This window comes from Muscardinus avellanarius, assembly GCF_963383645.1.
Source record: "Muscardinus avellanarius genome assembly, chromosome: 7".
NCBI lineage: Eukaryota > Metazoa > Chordata > Mammalia > Rodentia > Gliridae > Muscardinus > Muscardinus avellanarius.
In genome coordinates this window covers 92905628-92925229 of record NC_137793.1, presented here as the reverse complement: position 1 = coordinate 92925229, position 19602 = coordinate 92905628, and the positions used below count along the sequence as shown (strand labels likewise).

General features: G+C 35.3%; 1 protein-coding gene across 1 annotated transcript in view; it reads right to left on the bottom strand.

Moving 5' to 3' along the window:
- Positions 1-19602, bottom strand: part of LOC308265153 (complement factor H-like) — a gene marked incomplete at both ends in the record, with an annotated part of 57421 nt that overhangs the window by 18326 nt on the left and 19493 nt on the right. The window contains 6 exons of the mRNA XM_080698746.1: positions 222-398; positions 3737-3916; positions 4017-4199; positions 4948-5124; positions 13582-13758; positions 15409-15591. Of these exons, the coding sequence (XP_080554872.1) occupies positions 222-398; positions 3737-3916; positions 4017-4199; positions 4948-5124; positions 13582-13758; positions 15409-15591 (1077 nt within the window). The remainder of the gene's footprint in view (positions 1-221; positions 399-3736; positions 3917-4016; positions 4200-4947; positions 5125-13581; positions 13759-15408; positions 15592-19602) is intronic.

Genomic DNA, 19602 nt, shown 5'->3' with positions numbered 1-19602 from the left:
GATTTTAAATTATCAAGTTTGAATGTTTATACAAATTATTAAGTATAACCAATAAACATGGTATGATTTGTAGCTAGAGACAGTGTTTAATTAGTTTCTAAATTACTTTCAGCTTAAAGTGTATTTTTACTAATAAATTGTTGAATTTTTTTAAAGTACAAGATTTTATGTGTGATGAAAACTAATCCAAATTTTAGAAAACATTGTAAATGACAGCTTACTTTTGCAGTTTGGTTCTGGATTCCAATTTCCATTTATACAGATAGAATATTTATTTTCTCGCTTTCCTCTGCATTTGTAGCTTTTGTTAGTATTATGGTCAAAATAATTCTTATCTGGCTGATTCACACCACTTGCAAATAACCTGTGTGTTTTACACTTCTTAAGTTGATCTGTTGCTATAAAATGAAAATATTTTCATGAAAAGACCAATCATTATAATCAAGCCAATTATTATATAAAATTGATATGCAGTCAATAGATAAAAAACAGTGATTTATGCTTGTAAATTCTACCAACAAAATTATTCCTGATCATAAAGCATGAAATATGCCATACTGTTTGAATATAAGTTTCTCGTCTAGTCTTTAACTTATTGCATTGGGAACTGAAAAAACATAGGAGGTTCACTTTCTTATATGATCTACATGATAAAGAGTCATCACACAACTGAATTTGGTCCCATATTTGAAATTTGTGCAAGTGTTCATATTCACCTGTTTTTTCTGATTGCAAAAAACAATGTTTTTTTATGGTGGTACTGGGTTTCCTGGAAACCCTTCTACCTCCGGGCTACACTCCCAGACCTATTTTTTTATATATATTTTTATTTGGAAACAGGGTCTCTTAAACCAGCACGGCTGGCTTCAAACCTACTGTCTCAGCCTCCCAAGCGCGGGGATTACAAGTGTGCGCCACCATGCCCGGAAAAACAATGTATTTTTAAATCCAGAATATTAAAATAAAAAATACCTATGGGACTACAATGTAAGAAGTTGCTAGTTTAAGTATAACTTTAAAGAGTAACATGTGTAATAAGAAAAGAATATTTCTAAGCTTTAGCATATATGCGTATCTAAACAGTTTGTGCTATGACCATAGGGAGAAGAAGAAGAAGAAGAAGAAGGAGAAGGAGAAGGAGAAGGAGAAGGAGAAGGAGAAGGAGAAGGAGAAGGAGAAGGAGAAGGAGGAGAAGGAGAAGGAGAAGGAGAAGGAGAAGAAGAAGGAGAAGAAGAAGAAGAGGAGAGAGAGGTGGGGGGGCAAACTTGGATTGTGAAATTGTGCAGTTTGGCTGGGGGTGTTGTTCAGTGATAGAGTGCTTCTTTAAAACCTAGAATATTAGAGATTCTTGGATTCAATGCCTATGAGAGAGAGAGAGAAGAGGAAGAAGAAGAAGAAGAAGAAGAAGAAGAAGAAGAAGAAGAAGAAGAAGGAGGAGGAGGAGGAGGAGGAGGAGGAGGAGGAGGAGGAGGAGGAGGAGGAGGAGGAGGAGGAGGAGAAGGATGTGGAGGAGGAGGAGATGGAGAAAGAGAAGAGAAGGAGAAGGAGAAGGAGAAGGAGAAGGAGAAGGAGAAGGAGAAGGAGAAGGAGAAGGAGAAGGAGAAGGAGAAGGAGAAGGAGAAGGAGAAGGAGAAATAATTGGGTGCTCAAAGTCATGATCTGTTTAATATAATCTTAAAGTTTTAGAGAAGCTATTTTATACACTAACTCATCCTTTAATCAAATAATATGGTAATGTCATCATAATAAAATTTACTGGCTATGTTTTGAGCTAAATATGAGTTACAGAAACTTGAAATATATATTTCAATGACTAAACAAAGATGAGAATTCTATGATGATGATGATGATGATGATGATGATGATGATGATGATGATGATGATGGTGATGTTGATGTACTGGAGATAGAACCCAGGGACATTCTACTTACAGGCATATACCACCAAGGCCTGGAAAAACATTATTTGATTTGATAAAATGTCTTTGCTCATCTCTGATCCTAATTGTTGTTAATGATTTAAAAGGCAGAGTCAAGTGAAAATGAACAGAGCTAGAAAAGTAACTAGTCCAAGGTCAGAATGATTTTGTCAACCAAACCTGAAGAACGCCAAAGGAGGCTGAGTCAAAACAGAGACTTGAGAATTGGTCTGATCCTTAGGATTCAGACCAGTGTAGATGTAGAGTGTTGAGGAAGAATAAGCAAAAGGTTCTGCAAGAGATAGGAACTGATGGAAGACATGTGGCCAAGGACAGTGGCCGAGCTTGTGCTATGTCCTGGGATTGAATGGATTCTGAATTCATTTCTTTATTGGGGGAAAATAAATATCTTGAAAAGGGTGAAAAGCTAAACTAGCAAGTACAAAATAAATACTGAGAAGAGTACAGGCTTTGATAGCTGGAAGGGACTTAGATGAAGCTGCCTATTGATAGATTAACCACTGGAAGGAAAACTCAGATGAGAGAAAATATCAAAGAATAATTGTAGTGGAAGTTAGAATGAAGAGTTGAATGGTTTTTGTCTGATATTTATTTGGATTTTTCTCCTATCGATGAAATCACTTGTGGAAAAAGGATCATGGTGAAATTAGGTCTGAAAGGACTGAAGTCAGTGCTTTACACCAGGGGGTATCAGGTAAAATTTATTACTTGACTTGACTCCTACATGCCAGTCAATCTTCTGGGTATTGAGAACACACATGGGCAAAACAAGTATAAATCTCTGTCATTAAGGAGCTTTATATTTTCCCAGGATTAATCAGTGTCTAAAATTCCAATAAGAGCCAGGTGTGGCAGTGCACACTTATAATTCCAGTACTTGGGAGACTAAGACAGGAGGACTTCAGGTTCGAAGCCAGTCTCCACAACTTAGCGACGCCCTCCACAACTTAGTGAGCCCTGTTTCCAAATAAGAAATAAAACTGGGTTGGGGGTTTAGCTTAGAGGTAGAATGCCCCTGGGTTTAATCTCCAGTGCCCCCCACACACACCCCAATAAAAAAGTTAGACTGGGTACTCAGCACTCTATTTGAATGAGGGGCCCAGAAAAACCCTGGGTCAGAATCAGGCTAAGAGAAAAGTGAAGGAGGACCCTCAAGATCTTAACCTAATGATCCTAACCTTTAGTCACCAAAGACTTGATCACCAAAAGGGTAGAGGGAAATCCATCCAAGGGATTTGCTCCCTGGCCCAATCCCAGGAGTCCTCGTTTCCCCGAGTTTCACTACTGATGGAGAGGACCTGCCGTCCACCCACCCTGCAGCACATTAATTTCAGTTTGCTACGTTTGAAACACACTGAGAATTTATCCTTGTTCTAAGCTCTGAGAGAGGAAAGAGTGCTATGGGAGAGTGGCAAGAGGGCATTTTGTTGATGTTATTTCTTTGCTTTCCAGGGCCTGAAAGAACACATTATCTTAACAACATTGGTAACGATGAAAGTGTTATTTTTTTTCTTGGTAATTAGTATACCTATTTTACTCATACAATGATTTATAAGTATTATTTAGGTTCACAATGATAAAAATAGTTTTAATATCAGGCATAGAGACATCCATAAAATTCTATTTTTATTTTTTCTGTACACATGTACTGAATTATAAAAAACTTGGATTAATTATAGTCAAAACTACACATATTCAAGAATATGTCTGAATCTTAAAAAATATATGATTGAAAATGTTTTTAACATGAAAACACTAAACTTCAGTAAATGTTAACTTTAAAATGATATTCTTAACCAACACACTGAGGAAGTTGGATCCATGTTCCACTAACACATGTAATTGATTTGTGTCCAATCATTGTAAAGATTTCTGTGCAGCTAAATTCCACTGAATATCCATGATGATAAGGAGGGTTAGAAGGCTCGCTAGAGCCATGGTCGAGTTCAGGTATGTCTCCGCAAGTTCTCTCCTCCTCTATGCAAATTTCACAAAATTTGTTTATAATTAAGATAATTTATGTTTAAAACAATACAAAAAACATTCAGTTTAGTATTAATATTTTTTCAAACATTACCAATACACATTGGCAAGGTTGTCCAGTTTCCATCAACACACTGAATTCTATCCGGCCCCTTCATCAGGTACCTAGGATTGCAGTCATAGGCCACCACTGCACCGTGCTCATATTCTTCTTTCTCTGTTGCCTTGACCTTGCCATTGAGGAGCTGAGGAGGTGGGTCACATGATTGTACTGTATCTAAAGTTAGAAATACTGTGTAAATAATGGGTAGGTTGTCTCTTTTACAGTTTAAAAATCCAGTGAGATGGAGCAATTTTATTTATTAATGGTTGTATAATTTATTTTAGAATTCTTAATGAAAAAGAATAATTACATTTAATTCATATTTCCAAGGTGTGTTACCACTCTTAAAATAGCATTGGGAGTAAATTTAAGGCTTTAGATATTTTATCTATATATTTTATAAACCTGTTAGCAAATGTAGTTGTTTAAAGTATATTATTTTTCATATTCTATGGTAACATTTAATTATAATGTCTAGAAAAAAGTATCATCACTTATGCAAGTATTTGATCAACATATGTTAGCTTTGATTAAGTAATACAAGCTAGTTAATTGCCTGTGAACTTCTTAAATACTGTTTAGACATACCAAATAAAAGTAAAAAGATATACAAATAAAATTAGAAATAAATGTCCAATATCAGTGGTGCTAATGTAGGTAAAATTAAAAGTAATACAAGAAACCTTTCTAAACTCAGCCACCACAGTTTTATGTTTGAATACTTCAAATGCATATTTCAAGAAATAAATGACAATTCAATTCTTAAACATATCAGTGGTTTCTACCACCTAACACATATCCATGACTTAATGTATTAGATTACAGGCACCCTAGAAGCCTAAAGAAAATTAAGAGGAGAAATAAAAGTGTTTATATTCAAAATCCTAATTCTTGTTTATATAATTTTAAGACAAATATTCACCTTTACATATTGGAAAATTAGGTGACCATCCAAAGTGGTAGCACTGCACTGAATCTGGTCCAACGGTTTTAAGTCTCAGTCGGCATGAAAATTTCAACAGGTCTCCAACTTTGTATTTGTCTTTCTTGGGATTGACTATTAAATGTTTTCCAATTTGGGGCATCCTGCATTCTCTTTCTAAAATAAAAAGTAAAATAAGCTAATAATGTTCTATATAATCATTGTTGAAGTAAATTTTATATGTACCTTATGAAAATGAGGCAGCTGTGTGTGAGGCATAACAAAGGACCATCAGCAAGGTCCTCTTTTTTGAAGATAATGTTATATATTGGGTTTTTTAGACATTCTAAATTTATGTGGGACTAAGAAAATGAAGACATAAATTGGTGTTTAATCAGCAGTATATCTGTCCTGAAAAATTCAACTTCTTTTCACCAGATCTGGCATACTGCTGATATTTGTAAAATTTAATGTGACATTTTTTATACTTTCAAAAAATAATATTGCTTTCTCCGAAAACAAATATATACAATTTTTAAATGGCACATTTAAATAAAAAAATGATACTTTTAAGTATCATTGAGAAAAAAGAACACATAGAAAGGTATTTCAAATGCATTTCAAGCTAGGGGAATACTAAAAATCAGGTTATGATCATAATGAGGCAGGCAGAGGACCTGGGAACAGGTCCTTCCTTGAGGTGAGTGGGGATGTGTAAGGAGGTGAGAAACAGGTGGGCGCAGGCGATCTGGGACCACCAGTTCAAATTAAGGACTGAAGTTGGTAAAAAGACATTGGTTCCCCAAAATGCAATTCTGACCAATCATAAAAGAGCAGATAGAGCCCACCTCCCAAGAGCTGGGGTGGTTACTCTCTTTTGGGGACCACTTCTCCATGAGAAGGGGGAGATGTTTTATCTTCTATTTTTCCTTGACTTAAAATAAACTTTCATATTTCTATACCCACTGCTAGTTCTTGGACTTTATTGGTCAAAATTCATTGGGCAAGGACCCTATAAGAAGAGACACTCCTGTTTGAACAACAATACTTTGGGAACACCTCCTTACAGAAAAGAATTTCCAGGACATTTGAAATAAACGTGGGTACTAGTCGATCTGTATGAGGTTTTCTGCTATGGAGTTGAGGCAACAGTACTTGAAAAGGATACTTAAACTGTCATCTGTTCATTCAATTTTTGGAGACTTATGCGGTGCTGGTGAATTTCTGGCTATGTGTTCATTGATTATTAGTCTTTATATAATTTGTAATAAAAAGCTCCCTCCACTACATCAGCTTGCTGTCCTTTTTGCTATCTCTGTCTATGCCACATCCTCTCCTCTACCACTTCCTGTCCTGTAAGATCAGAAATAAGGGGAGAAATAAAGAAATTTTGTGGATTATATGAAAATAGAGAAACAACTTACCAAAATTTATGGGACACTTTGAAGGTAGAGTTAAGAGGAAAGTAATAGTATTGATTGCCCACATAAAAAGAACAGAGTTGCCAAGTAAACAACCTAATGACACATCTCAAGGACCTAGAAAGACTGTAAGAGTCTAATCCCAAAGCCAGCAAAAGACAGGAAATTATTAAAATCAGAGCAGAAATAAATGAAATAGAGAGCAAAAAAAAAAAAACAATTCAAAGAATCAACAAAACAAAAAGCTGACTCTTTGAAAAGATTAATAAAATTGTCAAACCCCTGGCCAACCTAAACAAAAGATAGAATCAGCTCAAATTATTAAAATCAGAAATAAAAAAGGAGACATACCACAGACAGTGAGGAAATTCAAAGGATTATCAGAAACTATTTTGAAAATTTATACTCCAATAGATTGGAAAACATGGAAGAAATCAACAGATTTCTAAGCACATATAACCTACCTAACTAAACCAAGAGGACATAGCAAACCTAAACCAACCAATAGGAGGCAAAGAAATAGAAACAGCAATAAAAATTCTGCCATCAAAGAAAACCCAAGCCTTGATGGGTTTCCAGCCAAATTCTACAAAATCTTCAGCGAAGAACTAATCCCAACACTTAACAAATTGTCCTGAAATTGAAAGAGATGGAAGTCTCCCAAATTCCTTCTATGAGGTCAGTATCACATTAATCCCCAAACCAAATAAAGATACCTCAAAAAAGGAAAATTAAAGACCAATATCCTTGATGAACATAGATGAAAATTTTCTAAACAAAATGCTAGCTATATGCATTCAAAACCATATAAAGTTAATTGTACACCATGACCAAGTTGGTTTCATCCCAGAAAAGTAAGGGTGGTTCAACATATGCAAATCAATACACATTATTCGGCAAATAAATAGAACTGAGAACAAAATCCACATAATCATATCAATAGATGCTGAAAAAGCATTTGACAAAATCCAACACCCATTATGTTAAAAAAAAACACTGTAGAAATATTGGAATAGAAGGAATGTATCGCAACATCATTAAGGCAATATACAACAAATCCAAAGCCAACATCATATCACATGGGTAAAAACTGCAATAATTTCCTCTAAAATCAGGAACAAGACAAGGATGCCCACTATCTATCACCACTCCTTTTCAATATAGTCCTCAAGACTTTTGCCACAGCACTAAGACAAGAGAAGGAAATCAAAGGAATTTGAATAGGAAAAGAGTGATTAAAACTGTCCTTACTTGCTGATGACATGCTCTAGAAGACCCAGTGAACTCAACCAAAAGACTATTGGAGCTGACTAAACAATCAGCAAAGTAGCAGGATACAAAAATCAATCTAAAGAAATCAGTTGCTTTTCTTTATGCCAACAATAAATCCACAATTAAAGAAATAAAGATAACAATTCAATTGATCTTTGACAAAGGGGCCAAACTCATATGCTGGAGCAAAGACAGCCCTTTCAGCAAATGGTTCTGGGAGAACTGGTTATCCATTTGTAGAAAGATGAAACTAAATCCTTACCTCTCACCATGCACAGGAATCAACTCAAAATGGATCAAAGACTTAGAAATTAGGCCAGAGACTGTGAAGTTATTAGAGGAGGGCATAGAAGAAACATAAATGGCCAATAGATACATGGGAAGGTGTTCTACACTATTAGCCATCAGGGAGATGTAAATCAAAACTATGCTAAGATTCCATCCATCTCCAATCAGAGTGGCAAGCATAAAGAACTCAAATAACAACAAATGCTGGTGAGGATGTGGGGAAAGAGTAATTCTTTGACACTGTTGGTAGGAGTGAAAACTAGTTCAGCCACTATGTAGATCAGTGTGGAGAGTCCTTAGAAAACTGGGAATAGATGCACCATATGATCCAGCTTTACCACTCCTGGGTATCTTTCCAAAGGGGTTGAAATCAGAGAACTACAGTAACATATGCATACCTATGTTCAGAGCAGCACAATCTGTAATAACCAAAATATGGAACCAGCCTAGGTCCCCATCAACAGATGAATGAATTGCAAAATTATGGGAAATACACACAATGGAATTCTATTCAGCTATAAAGATGAAAAAATCATGTCATTTTCAAGAATATGGAAAGATCTGGAGAGCATTATATTAAGTGAGATCAGCCAAGCAGAGAAAGAGAAGGGACTTATGTTTTTTCTAATATGCTCAAATTAGGGAGTATTAGGGATACCAGAGGGCCTCCAGGCAATGGAGGAGAAATCTCATCAAATCTTGAATGGAAGCATAGAAGAGGAAGAAGGCTGAGGTTGATTAATGAAGGAGCTATATCTGAATATGTGTAAAAGTATGAATATAGCATGGTTAACCTGGACACTCATTGTTTGGGAGGAGGGGAAGAGGGGGAGGGTACCAAGAATAGTCTGAATGCCATTTTCAATATGTTCCACGTAAAAATAAAAATTTTTTTTTAATTTTATTTTATTGGTGCACTGTATTCATACATCATAGTGGGATACAAACTTTTGTAGACATACATGCACACATCGCCCAGTCAGCCCCCACCCGATCCCCACCCCATTCTCTCCCCATCCCTCCCTCCCATGCTTGGCTTAGTGGTTGACATCTAGTATTATAGCAATTTATCCAAAATTAAAAATGATAATCTCACATAACAGTTTCATTTGTCTGATACCAAGCTTTTGATGACTTAAAGATAACATTTCAATATTTCTTTTTGCTTTCTTTCTTACCAGAGAATATTTTTTTCTTTTTTTTTTTAGGTGAAACTATCATATATTTATTTTTCAGAAAAAAATCTATCCTGATATGGAATATGGACTCTAGATACCCAAAACAATCTCGAAGCAAAAACAAAGCTAGAAGATGTATATTTTCTGATTTCAAACCATATAAAGCTACAATAATTGAAACAGTGTAGTACTGTTCTAAAGGCAGATATATAGACCATTGGAGTTAAATACAAGCCTAGAGCTAACTTCTTCCCTATATTGTCAAGTTATTTTTGACAAGGTTTCCACGAAGATTTGGTGGTGGAAATAATAATCATTTAACTAAATATTGTTGAAAAATAATAATTACATGGAAAAGAATAAAATTGGACCCTTACCTAATCCCACATACAAGTATTAACTCAAACTAGATAAAAGACCTAAATATAAATCTTAAGACTATAAACTTTTAGGAGAAAATCTGGGTCATAAAACCTCACAACATTGAAATTGGCAGTGATTTCTTGGATATGATTTCAATGGCACAGGCAACAGAAGAATATACAAACTCCCTAAAAAATAAAAGAAAATATTGTATATCCAAAGACAATGTAAACAGAGTTAAAAGTTACTAATAGAATTGGATAAAATATTTCCAAATGCTATATCTGAAGGTATATTAATATTCCAACTAGAAATCCTAAAAATTAACAACAATAAAGGCAAACAATACAATTTAGAGATAGGTAAAAGACTAACATAAATAATGAATCTCCACAGATAACCAATCTTAGTTGTCTGTTGGATGGAAACTCTTGTTTCTCTGGTTCTGGTGAGTGTTACCTATTTCTTCTTTGTAGTTAATCTCTTTGAGTATTTTCTCCAGCGCTGGTTTTGAAGACATAAATTCCTTCAGTTTCTGTTTGTCATGGAAGCTTCTTATTTCTCCATCTAATTTGATAGAAAGTTTTGCTGGGTAGGAAATTTTTGGCTGGAAGTTGTTTTCTTTCAGAGTTTGGAATATGTTACTCCAAGCCCTTCTGGCTCTCATGACTTGGTTTGGGAAGTCTGGAGTGATTCTAATTGGTTTGCCTCTGAATGTCACTTGGCCCTTTGTTTTTGTTGCCTTTAAGATTCTCTGCTTGGCTTCCACATTGGTCATTTTGACAATTATGTGGCGTGGGGATCCTCTTCTCGGATCCTGTCTAAAGGGAGTTCTATAAGTTTCCTGGATCTGTGTATCAACCTCTTGCTCTATATTTGGAAAATTTTCTGCTATTACTTCCTTGAAGAGATTGTTGATCCCTTTGGTATCACTTTCTTTTCCCTCCTCTATTCCAATTATTCTTAGGTTAGCTCTCTTAAGATGGGCCCATATTTCTTCAATGTCAGATTCCTGCTGTTGGATATCTTTTTCTAGATTAGAAACTATGCATTCATTTTTGGATTGCTCATCTTCTAAGAGCGAGATTCTGTTCTCCATGTGGTCTAATCGGTTGTTTGTGCTTTGAATTGAGGCCTTTACTTCATTAATTGCATCCTTTATCTCCTTTTGGCTCTCTCTGAGTTCTTTTCGAAGCACCTCTATTATTTCTACAGTTATTTTCCTGATTTGATCTTCTAGAAATCTCTGATTTTCTGTTTTATCAGGTTCTGATGTTGTGGGGTTGTGCACATTCATTACTTCAGTGTTATTCCTCTTTCCCATGATTTCGGAGGTTTGTGCCTTCTCTGGGTTCTTCCCTTGGGTCACTATGGCTTCACTTAAGGTGCTCTGGATCTTGAGTCTGTATTATCTCAGACCCTACTACTCCTTTACTGGGTTGTATCACAGAGTCTCCGACCCAGGGAGTCGATAGAGGCTGCTTTAAACTATGGGGGGGTGCCAGGTTGCACACTCTCCTATGGTGTGATATCTCTGCCACCACCACTCCCTCACTGGGTCAAGTCCCAGGAGGCACAATACTGGGATTTCTCCTCTGTGGCCCACAATTTGACTCACTGTTCTTGAGTACGTAGATGTAGCTGTACTGGACTCGGTGAATTCACTGCTGCTGCCGCCGCCGGTGGCAATATGGCGCCTCTGCCACGCCCTCGGCCATGAGGCTGGCGTATTTTTTCTTCTCTGGTTTTGATTTCCACTCTGAATCCCTGCAGCGTGTGCTGAGCTCAGCCACTGGGAGCTTTAAATGCTGTCTGCGCTGAAAGATCCCGCCTGGCTGTTCCGCATCGGCTCACCTCGGCTTGCTGTAGCCGTCCGCTGAGTTCGCCGCTGCCGCCGGCAGTATGGCGCTGCTGCCGCGTCCTCGGGCGCGTGTGTCTCCTCTGTGGCCCTGAGCTCTGTTCTCAGTCCGCTTTCTCTCTGGAGCCTGGTGGTTTTTTTGTTTTTCTGGTGATGGTGTTTTCTGGCTATGAAAGGCGCTCTTTTTGTGGTAATGGAGATTGGTTGTTAGCGGGACTCTTAAGCCCCGCTTTTCTCGGTCGCCATCTTCCCGGAAGAATAAATCAAAAATAAAAAATTTAAAAATGGAGGGTGGAATTAAAAGGTCCAAGCTCCTTTCTCAACCTGGAATAACTTTGGAAAATATCCCAACTTCCTATTTCCTTATGTGATTGATTGTGGCCTTTATTGTAAATGGATTTTTATTGCTTGTTATTTTAAAATATATGTGACATACAAACAAATGCTATTTTAAAATATACACTCTAAAAAAGTAGATACATTACATATATATATACATATATGTCATATAATATTCTGTTGTAATAACTATTTTGAAAAATTTGCAAAGTAATTATTTCTTTAAAATGAAAACAACTTTACTTACAAAAAATAATTGACAGGTCTTGACATATTGTAATTGTAATATTTTATCTCAATGAAATATCTGAAAGCAATACACTGATTAAAACAGCATGGTCTTGAAAACACCGCCACCTTGGTCTTAATTTTATATCAAATATCTTGTGATTGACTAGGAGGATATCCAAATTCTTTCTTACTCAACTTAATCAATTAAAGTAGACATTACTTAAATAAAATATGTTAATGCTTATCAAAAAATAAAATAAAATAAAATAGTGAAGGGCTTTCAACACTTCTTTATAAAGATGCCTTCCTACAAAACAGAGTGCAAGATTCCTCTTATTCTGTATTTAAATCATACAGAAAATATATTAGAACTACTTCTATCACTTGGCTTTTTATTTGGATTAATTGATTGTGTTTTAGTTTTGTTGCTCTCCTATTTTGAAAAGCTCTAGAATTTGTGCTTTTCATCATTTTCCTATGTCTCAAAAGGAGTTTCTGGACATCCTGAATGGATGAGTGGGCCTTCTACGCTGCTATCAAGTCTCAGGATCTTTTCTCTCTGAGGCTGGCATTTTAATTAAACCTTTCAAACTCTACCTAAAGCTCCCCATTCTCTTTCTCTCAAGCAATATTCAATCTCATATAACCTTGAAAATGCAAAAGAACCATCGGTGTCTGATTCTTTCTGACATTAGATCACCCAGTTTCTTTCTTTTTTTTCCCTCTGTTAAAAAATTATAAGTAGCCCTGTTGTCACCAAAGAGCAATACTTCCAAAAGGAGCTCCGTGTTGTTAAATTCATCACATTTTTATAGCTAACTGGATATTTCCACTGAAAATTATCATAAGAATAGAATTAGATTACCTTTCCATGAATTTATTATGTTACTTGAATATGGAAAGAATCTTACCTGGATTATTTAGCCCACTAATCAAAACAACTGTAAATAGTAAACACTTTAATAATAAGATTCAACAACCTTTCAAATAAGCTTGCTACATTGTTTAGCACTGAGTGGAATTAGGATCACAATCTAGATAGTAAATCTCCAAAGGTTACATTTTTAATTAATCTACTTCCTCTTCCTTTCATCATTTCCTGATTTGCCCACACTTAAGACAACATTCAATTCTAGATTTTTTTCTCCTGTTTCTCTGGGTCTTCCCTTGTTTTTCCATCTACTTTGCTGACTCTTCCTCTTCTCCCTGATGTCTAAATGTTGGAATGTTTCAGGGTTCAGTCTCTTTTTGCTCCATATTCTTTCCAATTCAGTGTCATTGGGTAGATAGTGTTAGTCCCACATACAGATTTCCTGCCTAGATTTACATCTAACTCTGTACTGTATAAATCTAGTTTTGATTATCCAAGGGAAGCTAACCCATAAAGTGTCCAAGTCACAAGTTGCAATATTCCTCCCAACGTTTTATCTCTCATCGAAATCAACTTCCAAAATGGTTTTCTATTTACCTGTATGCTTTTGAAAAGAATAAAATAAGAAGCTGACCTATGAGGCCTTCAAAACTCCTTCTTCCAGTTTACATTGAATCACAAGGACACCTTGGTTTTCACTGTTATTCTTTAAATTTTTTCTCTAGATAATTTAAATTTCTAAAAAAAAAATGAAACACACGCAATTTTTAATCCTGAAAACAATCAAAGAAATCCTATGAAAACAGTACGTACCATAACATGTGGGTGTGTCAGACCATCCGTTGTGATCACATACAATGGAGCCTTTGGAATGTTTAAATCTGTTTTCAGATCCAACCGTGCATTCATACTCCAACTTGTCGTTGAGTTTAAACCATGTGGCATTACTTTTGGTTCTAGCATTCTCAAATATTGGCATATCACAAGATTCTAATACACAAAAAATTGAACATTTTATCTCTAACATATTTTTTTGGGGGGGCGGTACTAGGGGTAGGACCAAGGGGCATTCTACCTTCAAGCTACACCCCCAGCCCTATTTTCTTTTTTAGTCTTTATTTTGTAACAGAGTTTCACTGAGTTGCAAAGGGCCTCACTAAGTAGCTGAGGCTTCCTGTTTCAGCCTCCAGAATGCTGGGATTACAAACATGCACCACCACACTCAAATTCTCTAACATAATTTAATGGATAATCTCAGTGGTTTTCACCTCAATAAATTAATGTATAAAACTAATCTAAAACCAGTGATAAACCATTATACTGAAATACTTATTAAGACTGAAAATATATTCCTGATATTTTTTCTTATCACAAAACCCTGTGAAAAGTTCATTTTAGAACCATTTTTCATAATTCAATTATACTCACACATTTATATCATGCTAGTAATGAAGTAGGCCACTAATGATTTGTATTGTTTTTTTGAAGAAACCAGAATGTTTTGTGATTTAAGATGACAAACGTATGAGTTGTGACATACAGAAAAAAGAAGAAATATACACATCTATTATATGACATTTTATCTTTTATAATAAAGTCTCCTAATAAATCATTAATCAAAACAGTATATGGAGGGGCATATAAATATATTTATATTATATGAAGGGAATTTTCATCACTTTTTATTTAGCCAGGTAGACCCTGTGAATTGCAGATAAATTGGAAAAAAATATAAATTAAGGCAGTAAGAACAGATATCTTCAATAGTTACTTCACTTAAAGAATGTTAAATAGCACTTCCAATATTACTGGATATCTTTGTGATAAGATAAATTGAACTAGTCATTCTTAGAAATTTTTCATTGGCCTTTAAATAGTGCGGAAGGAAAAAATCTCTAAGCAGTGCAAAATTTGGTATTATCTAGAGACACTTCTTTCTTTCCAATACATAGAAAGTTTTGAAACTTTTCTAATAGTGAAGGTATTCAGAAGTGGACCTCCCTTGTAGTAGTAAACGTACAAAACATGAAGTTTAAATTATTCTGAGGTTTTATGTCAGGACCCCACATCTTCACTAAAAACATTATTTTTATGTCTAGGAGCAAAGTCTTTAAAAGGTTGAACACCTAAAATCCAGGTATATATCACCATCACAAGGTCTCAGCTAAAAAAAGTGAGTTTATGTCAGAAAACAGATGAAGCTCCCTAAGTTGTTTCTAGATCACAGTATGTGGCAGGTGTCCCTACACACCTCTGTAACTGCAGGTGTTCTGGGGCCCAGGTAGAAGGGTGGTGAATTGGAGGCTAGATGGGGCATTTTAGCAAGATGCTGTCTCAAAAACTAAAGAGAAAAAGGCTGGGGATGTAGCTCACTGGTAGAGAAACCCTGGGCTCAACTCCCAGCACAAAGAAAAACAAATGAATAAATCACATTATGCTTTTAAAAAGTTCAAAAAGGAAAAGGCATACAGAAATTCTGCCATCCTAGTAATTAATCTTAAGAATAAAAAAATAGAGATGCACCCTTTTCTCAAAAGTTTTTACTTTATCATTTCAAATGAAACAACATCAGTCATCTCAAGAAAGAACACACTTAATCTTATCATGGAGTGAATAATATTAATATAATAAGTTACTTACTAATGCATCTAGGCTGATCTGACCATCCACTTTGTAGACATGTAATTGTTCCTGATGTTTCACCATCTGAGGTTACATATCCTGGTTTACACTTAAATTGTATTTTTTTATTTAAAGCATATATAAAATCATATTCAGAAAAAAAACCATTTTCAATTTCTATATCAGATTTTAAACATGTTTCTAAAAGGAAAGATACAAGCATATATTCAATAACACATATTTGAGGGCTTCAATAATATGACAATATAAAAATAAGGAGTCATTTGAGAATAAAAAACCTAAAGTAATTATAATCATCCAGGTTACTGTGCCAAAGGAAACAAGCTATGAGGTTTGAAAGCTGTTAGGTCAAGATCCTCTATAATATTTTTTGTAACAAGGCAAGATTGGAAACACTCATTCCCTTCTAAGAAAATTTTAGAAATTCTTTGATGCAATGGATCCAGAAGAATACAGGATGCCAGAACTCCACAAACTCCCCCACCCCGGGGGGTTTTCTTTAAATAAGAAAATAGTTTAGAACTTTTAAGCAACAAGACTTTATTTACGCAGATGGAAGTCCTGAAACCATGTGATAAACATGAAGAATTTGTCAACATACTTTCTTGGTTTTTAAGAATTTGAAATGTCAGTAAAAGTGTGTGCGCAAAGCATAACAGGTGCACGGAGATCAGAGAAGATGGGAAAGAGCAATGCATGTATTTATGGTCATGAGGCAAAATGATGATGCCTCAAAATAACATACAACTTAACCTGACACTGTGAAAGTAGCCTTCTGTCAGGTGCTAGCTTTCTCCCCAGAACACAGCTTCATTTGTATATGGATAAGGAGGAAATTGAAAGAGACAATATTATATATTTTAAAATAAATGATAATATAAATATTAAACAATAACATTGTGAGGTGACATGAAAGTCATTCTGAGAGGGAAATTTATCATTAAGCAGCTGTAAAAGAAAAGAATAAGGACTTAAAAGAATTGCTTTTACTTTAATAATGGTTTTCACTTTAGAAAAAAGCAAGCAAAGCCTATCATACATTTTGTAAAAGCAAAATTATGAGCAGAAATCAAATAGAAAACACAAGAGAGAATACTAACAAAGATTTTTTTTTCTTTTAGGACTAGGGTTTCCCTAGGAGCATTCTACGTTTGAGCAATACCCTAGCCCTTTCTTACTTTTTCATATTTTTATTTTATATTTGAAACAGGGCCTCACTAAGTTGCTGAGGCTAGCCTCAAACCTGAGACTCTGTTTCCAATTAAAAAATAAAAAAGGGTTAGGGTATAGTTTAGAGGTAAAATGTCCCTAGGTTCAATCTTCAGTACAAAAAAAAAGTAAAGAGTAAAAGTTGTAGTAATTTTACACACACACACACACACACACAGAAAAAAAACTGGAATCTTGTTATTTTTAGAAGATCTCTAATTATATACTTTTAAACAGACTCATCAGGCAATTAAAAATAAAAGGTGATACAAATAACAAATATCAACACTGACAGGAATATATATAATATATATACAGGAATATATATATATATATATATATATATACATTCATTGAAATAGCTATTCATTCTCTATTGAATCATCTTTCTTAAATAAAAATTGGTCATATGTATATATAAAGTCTTTTCTGTGTGTTTATTTGTTTTGCTTTGCATGATTCTGTAGAACCTGGGCCTAGGTTGCTATTGCAGGCTTAGAGGCAGGATCAGAAGCCATCATAGTGATTCCTCTGTGTGGCAGACAAAATTCCGCAGGGCATTCTGGGATAGATTGGCCCTTCTTCACGTGTGCTAGCTGCGATTAACGATTTCTGCCTCTCTACTACAAAGCAGATAAGAGAGTTACAACCTTGTATATACTCCCTCCTGGTCCATTGACTGGGAATGGACCAAGGGAGAAATATTAGCCTGATCATATCACTACCATTTTATGGCTCAACTCTCTGGCTGAACCTAATAATTTTACCCTTGGTTGCATGGCTGAGTGAAAGATATAAAGTTAATGTTATATGAAAACAGGGGGAAGACTGCTGATGGGAAGGGAGATGATGCACAAAGGAAGACATATCATTCCTTGACATCGTATGAGAGACTGAGAGCTAGAGACGGTGCAGTGATTTCACGGCTGCATCTATGAATGCTCATAAATCCAGATTTGTTTTCCTACAGAAACTCTTCCCTTTGTTTGAAGATGAAGGTCGGGAATACGTATTGGGGAGTTTAAACAGATGAATGAATAAGTGCAAGCATTGCCTTACAGTAAGGTTAATAACACCGTGTGATAAACACTTGGAAGAGACAATATGGCCTTGTTGTTTAGTTCCAATTTTACAGGCTACCTGTATGAGAGGACTTTTCATGGAAATGACTTGTGGTAAAGTTTTACCTCTGCAATGATTTGAGGGCTTTATTCAAAAACAGATCTTTGGAACACTGGATAACTAATAACCTAGATGAAGACAAAGTAATCTGCAAAGTGTCTCACTTGTCTTCTCACATATCACAATATATTTATAACAGGATTTGGAAAACCACTGCCCACAGACCTAATCTGGTCCACTGTCTCTTTTGGAAAATAAAGCTTATCGGAATAGAGCCCCATTCATGAGCTGGCAGCAGAGCGAGTCTCATGCTGAAATGACAGTTGAGCAGCAGCTTCGTTGGGTTTGTCCTTAACCACACTCACGCGTCAGTCATCACCCTGCACACTAAAGCTGCGTGCATCTTATTCTACATAATTCATATTGAATAAAGGTTATTTTATAATGAGCCCTTGAAAGTTAATAAATGAGATGCATGAAAACTACAAAGCAAAGGGAACAATCAATAGCGTGGAGAGAGCCTGCAGAATGGAAGAAAATATTTGCCAGATACTCCTCCCACAGAGGATTAATATCCAGATTATGTAAGTGACTCAAAAAACTTTATATAGAAGTAATCCAATCAGTAAATGGGCAAGTGAACTACAAAAAAGTCAGATGGCCGACAAATATCTAAAACTACTGAATAACTTTAGTAAACAGAAAAATGCAAATCTAAACTACACAGTTTTTTTTTCTCACTACACTTAAAACTGCAATCACCAAGAATATAAATAGGATTTAAGTGCTGTTATTTAATAGTAATTTGATGACAACTACATTGTCAAGAATACAAATAAAGGAACTCTTACACACTTTTAGTAGGATTATAAATTAATACAACTACTATGGAGATCAGTATGAAGTTTCCTCAAAAAAACAGGGATGGAATCACCATATGGTTCATTTATACTTCCTCTCAATATTTATCCAAAAGAATTAACATCAGCATATCACAGCATGCATGCATGCCCATGTTTATAGCACTGATATTTAAAATAGCCAAGTTATGGAACCAGACCAGGTGTCTATCAATGGATGAATGGATAATAAAAATGTGGCATAAATACATAAGGAGTTTTATTCATCCATAAAGAACACAATTATGTTGCAGGACTAAGGAACAGGTGAGCATCGTGTTAAATGAAACAAGACAAGCAGAAAGTCAAGGGTTGTATGTTTTCTCTCAGATGTGAAACCCAGAAGAAAAAAGGGGAAAAAACCTCATGAGAATAGAAGAGAAACCACTTGGGCAGATGAACAATAGTAGAGTGAGGAAGGAAGGAAGGGTATGGGAAGGTACTGGGGAATAAAATTAAGCAAATTATGTTATGCGCTTAAATGACAATGAACTCCACCAGTCTATATAAGTAATTACTACGTACCATTACAATTTTTTTATTTTTTTATTTTTTATTTTTGCGGTACTGGGGATGGAACCTAGGGTCATTGTACCTCTGAGCAACATCCTCAGCCTTTTTTTTTTTTTAAGTCATTTTATTTTTGAAACAAGGTCTCACTGAGTTCCTAAGGACCTCACTAAGTAGCTGAGGCTGTCCGCGAACCACAATGCTCTTGTCTCAGCCTCCCAAATGCTGGGATTACAAGCGTGTGCCACAATACCCGGCCATTACAATTTTTTTAAATCAATCCATTACAATTAGCTCTATAGTTGTAAAACATTTTTACTGTAATTGAGTTATTCAAATTAAAAAAAGTAAAAGTAATGTTTGAATAGAACATAAATGTGAAAAAATATAGAAATATGAGAAAAGAATGTTTCAAAGCAGATCAAACCAAATTACATACACTGCAAATAAA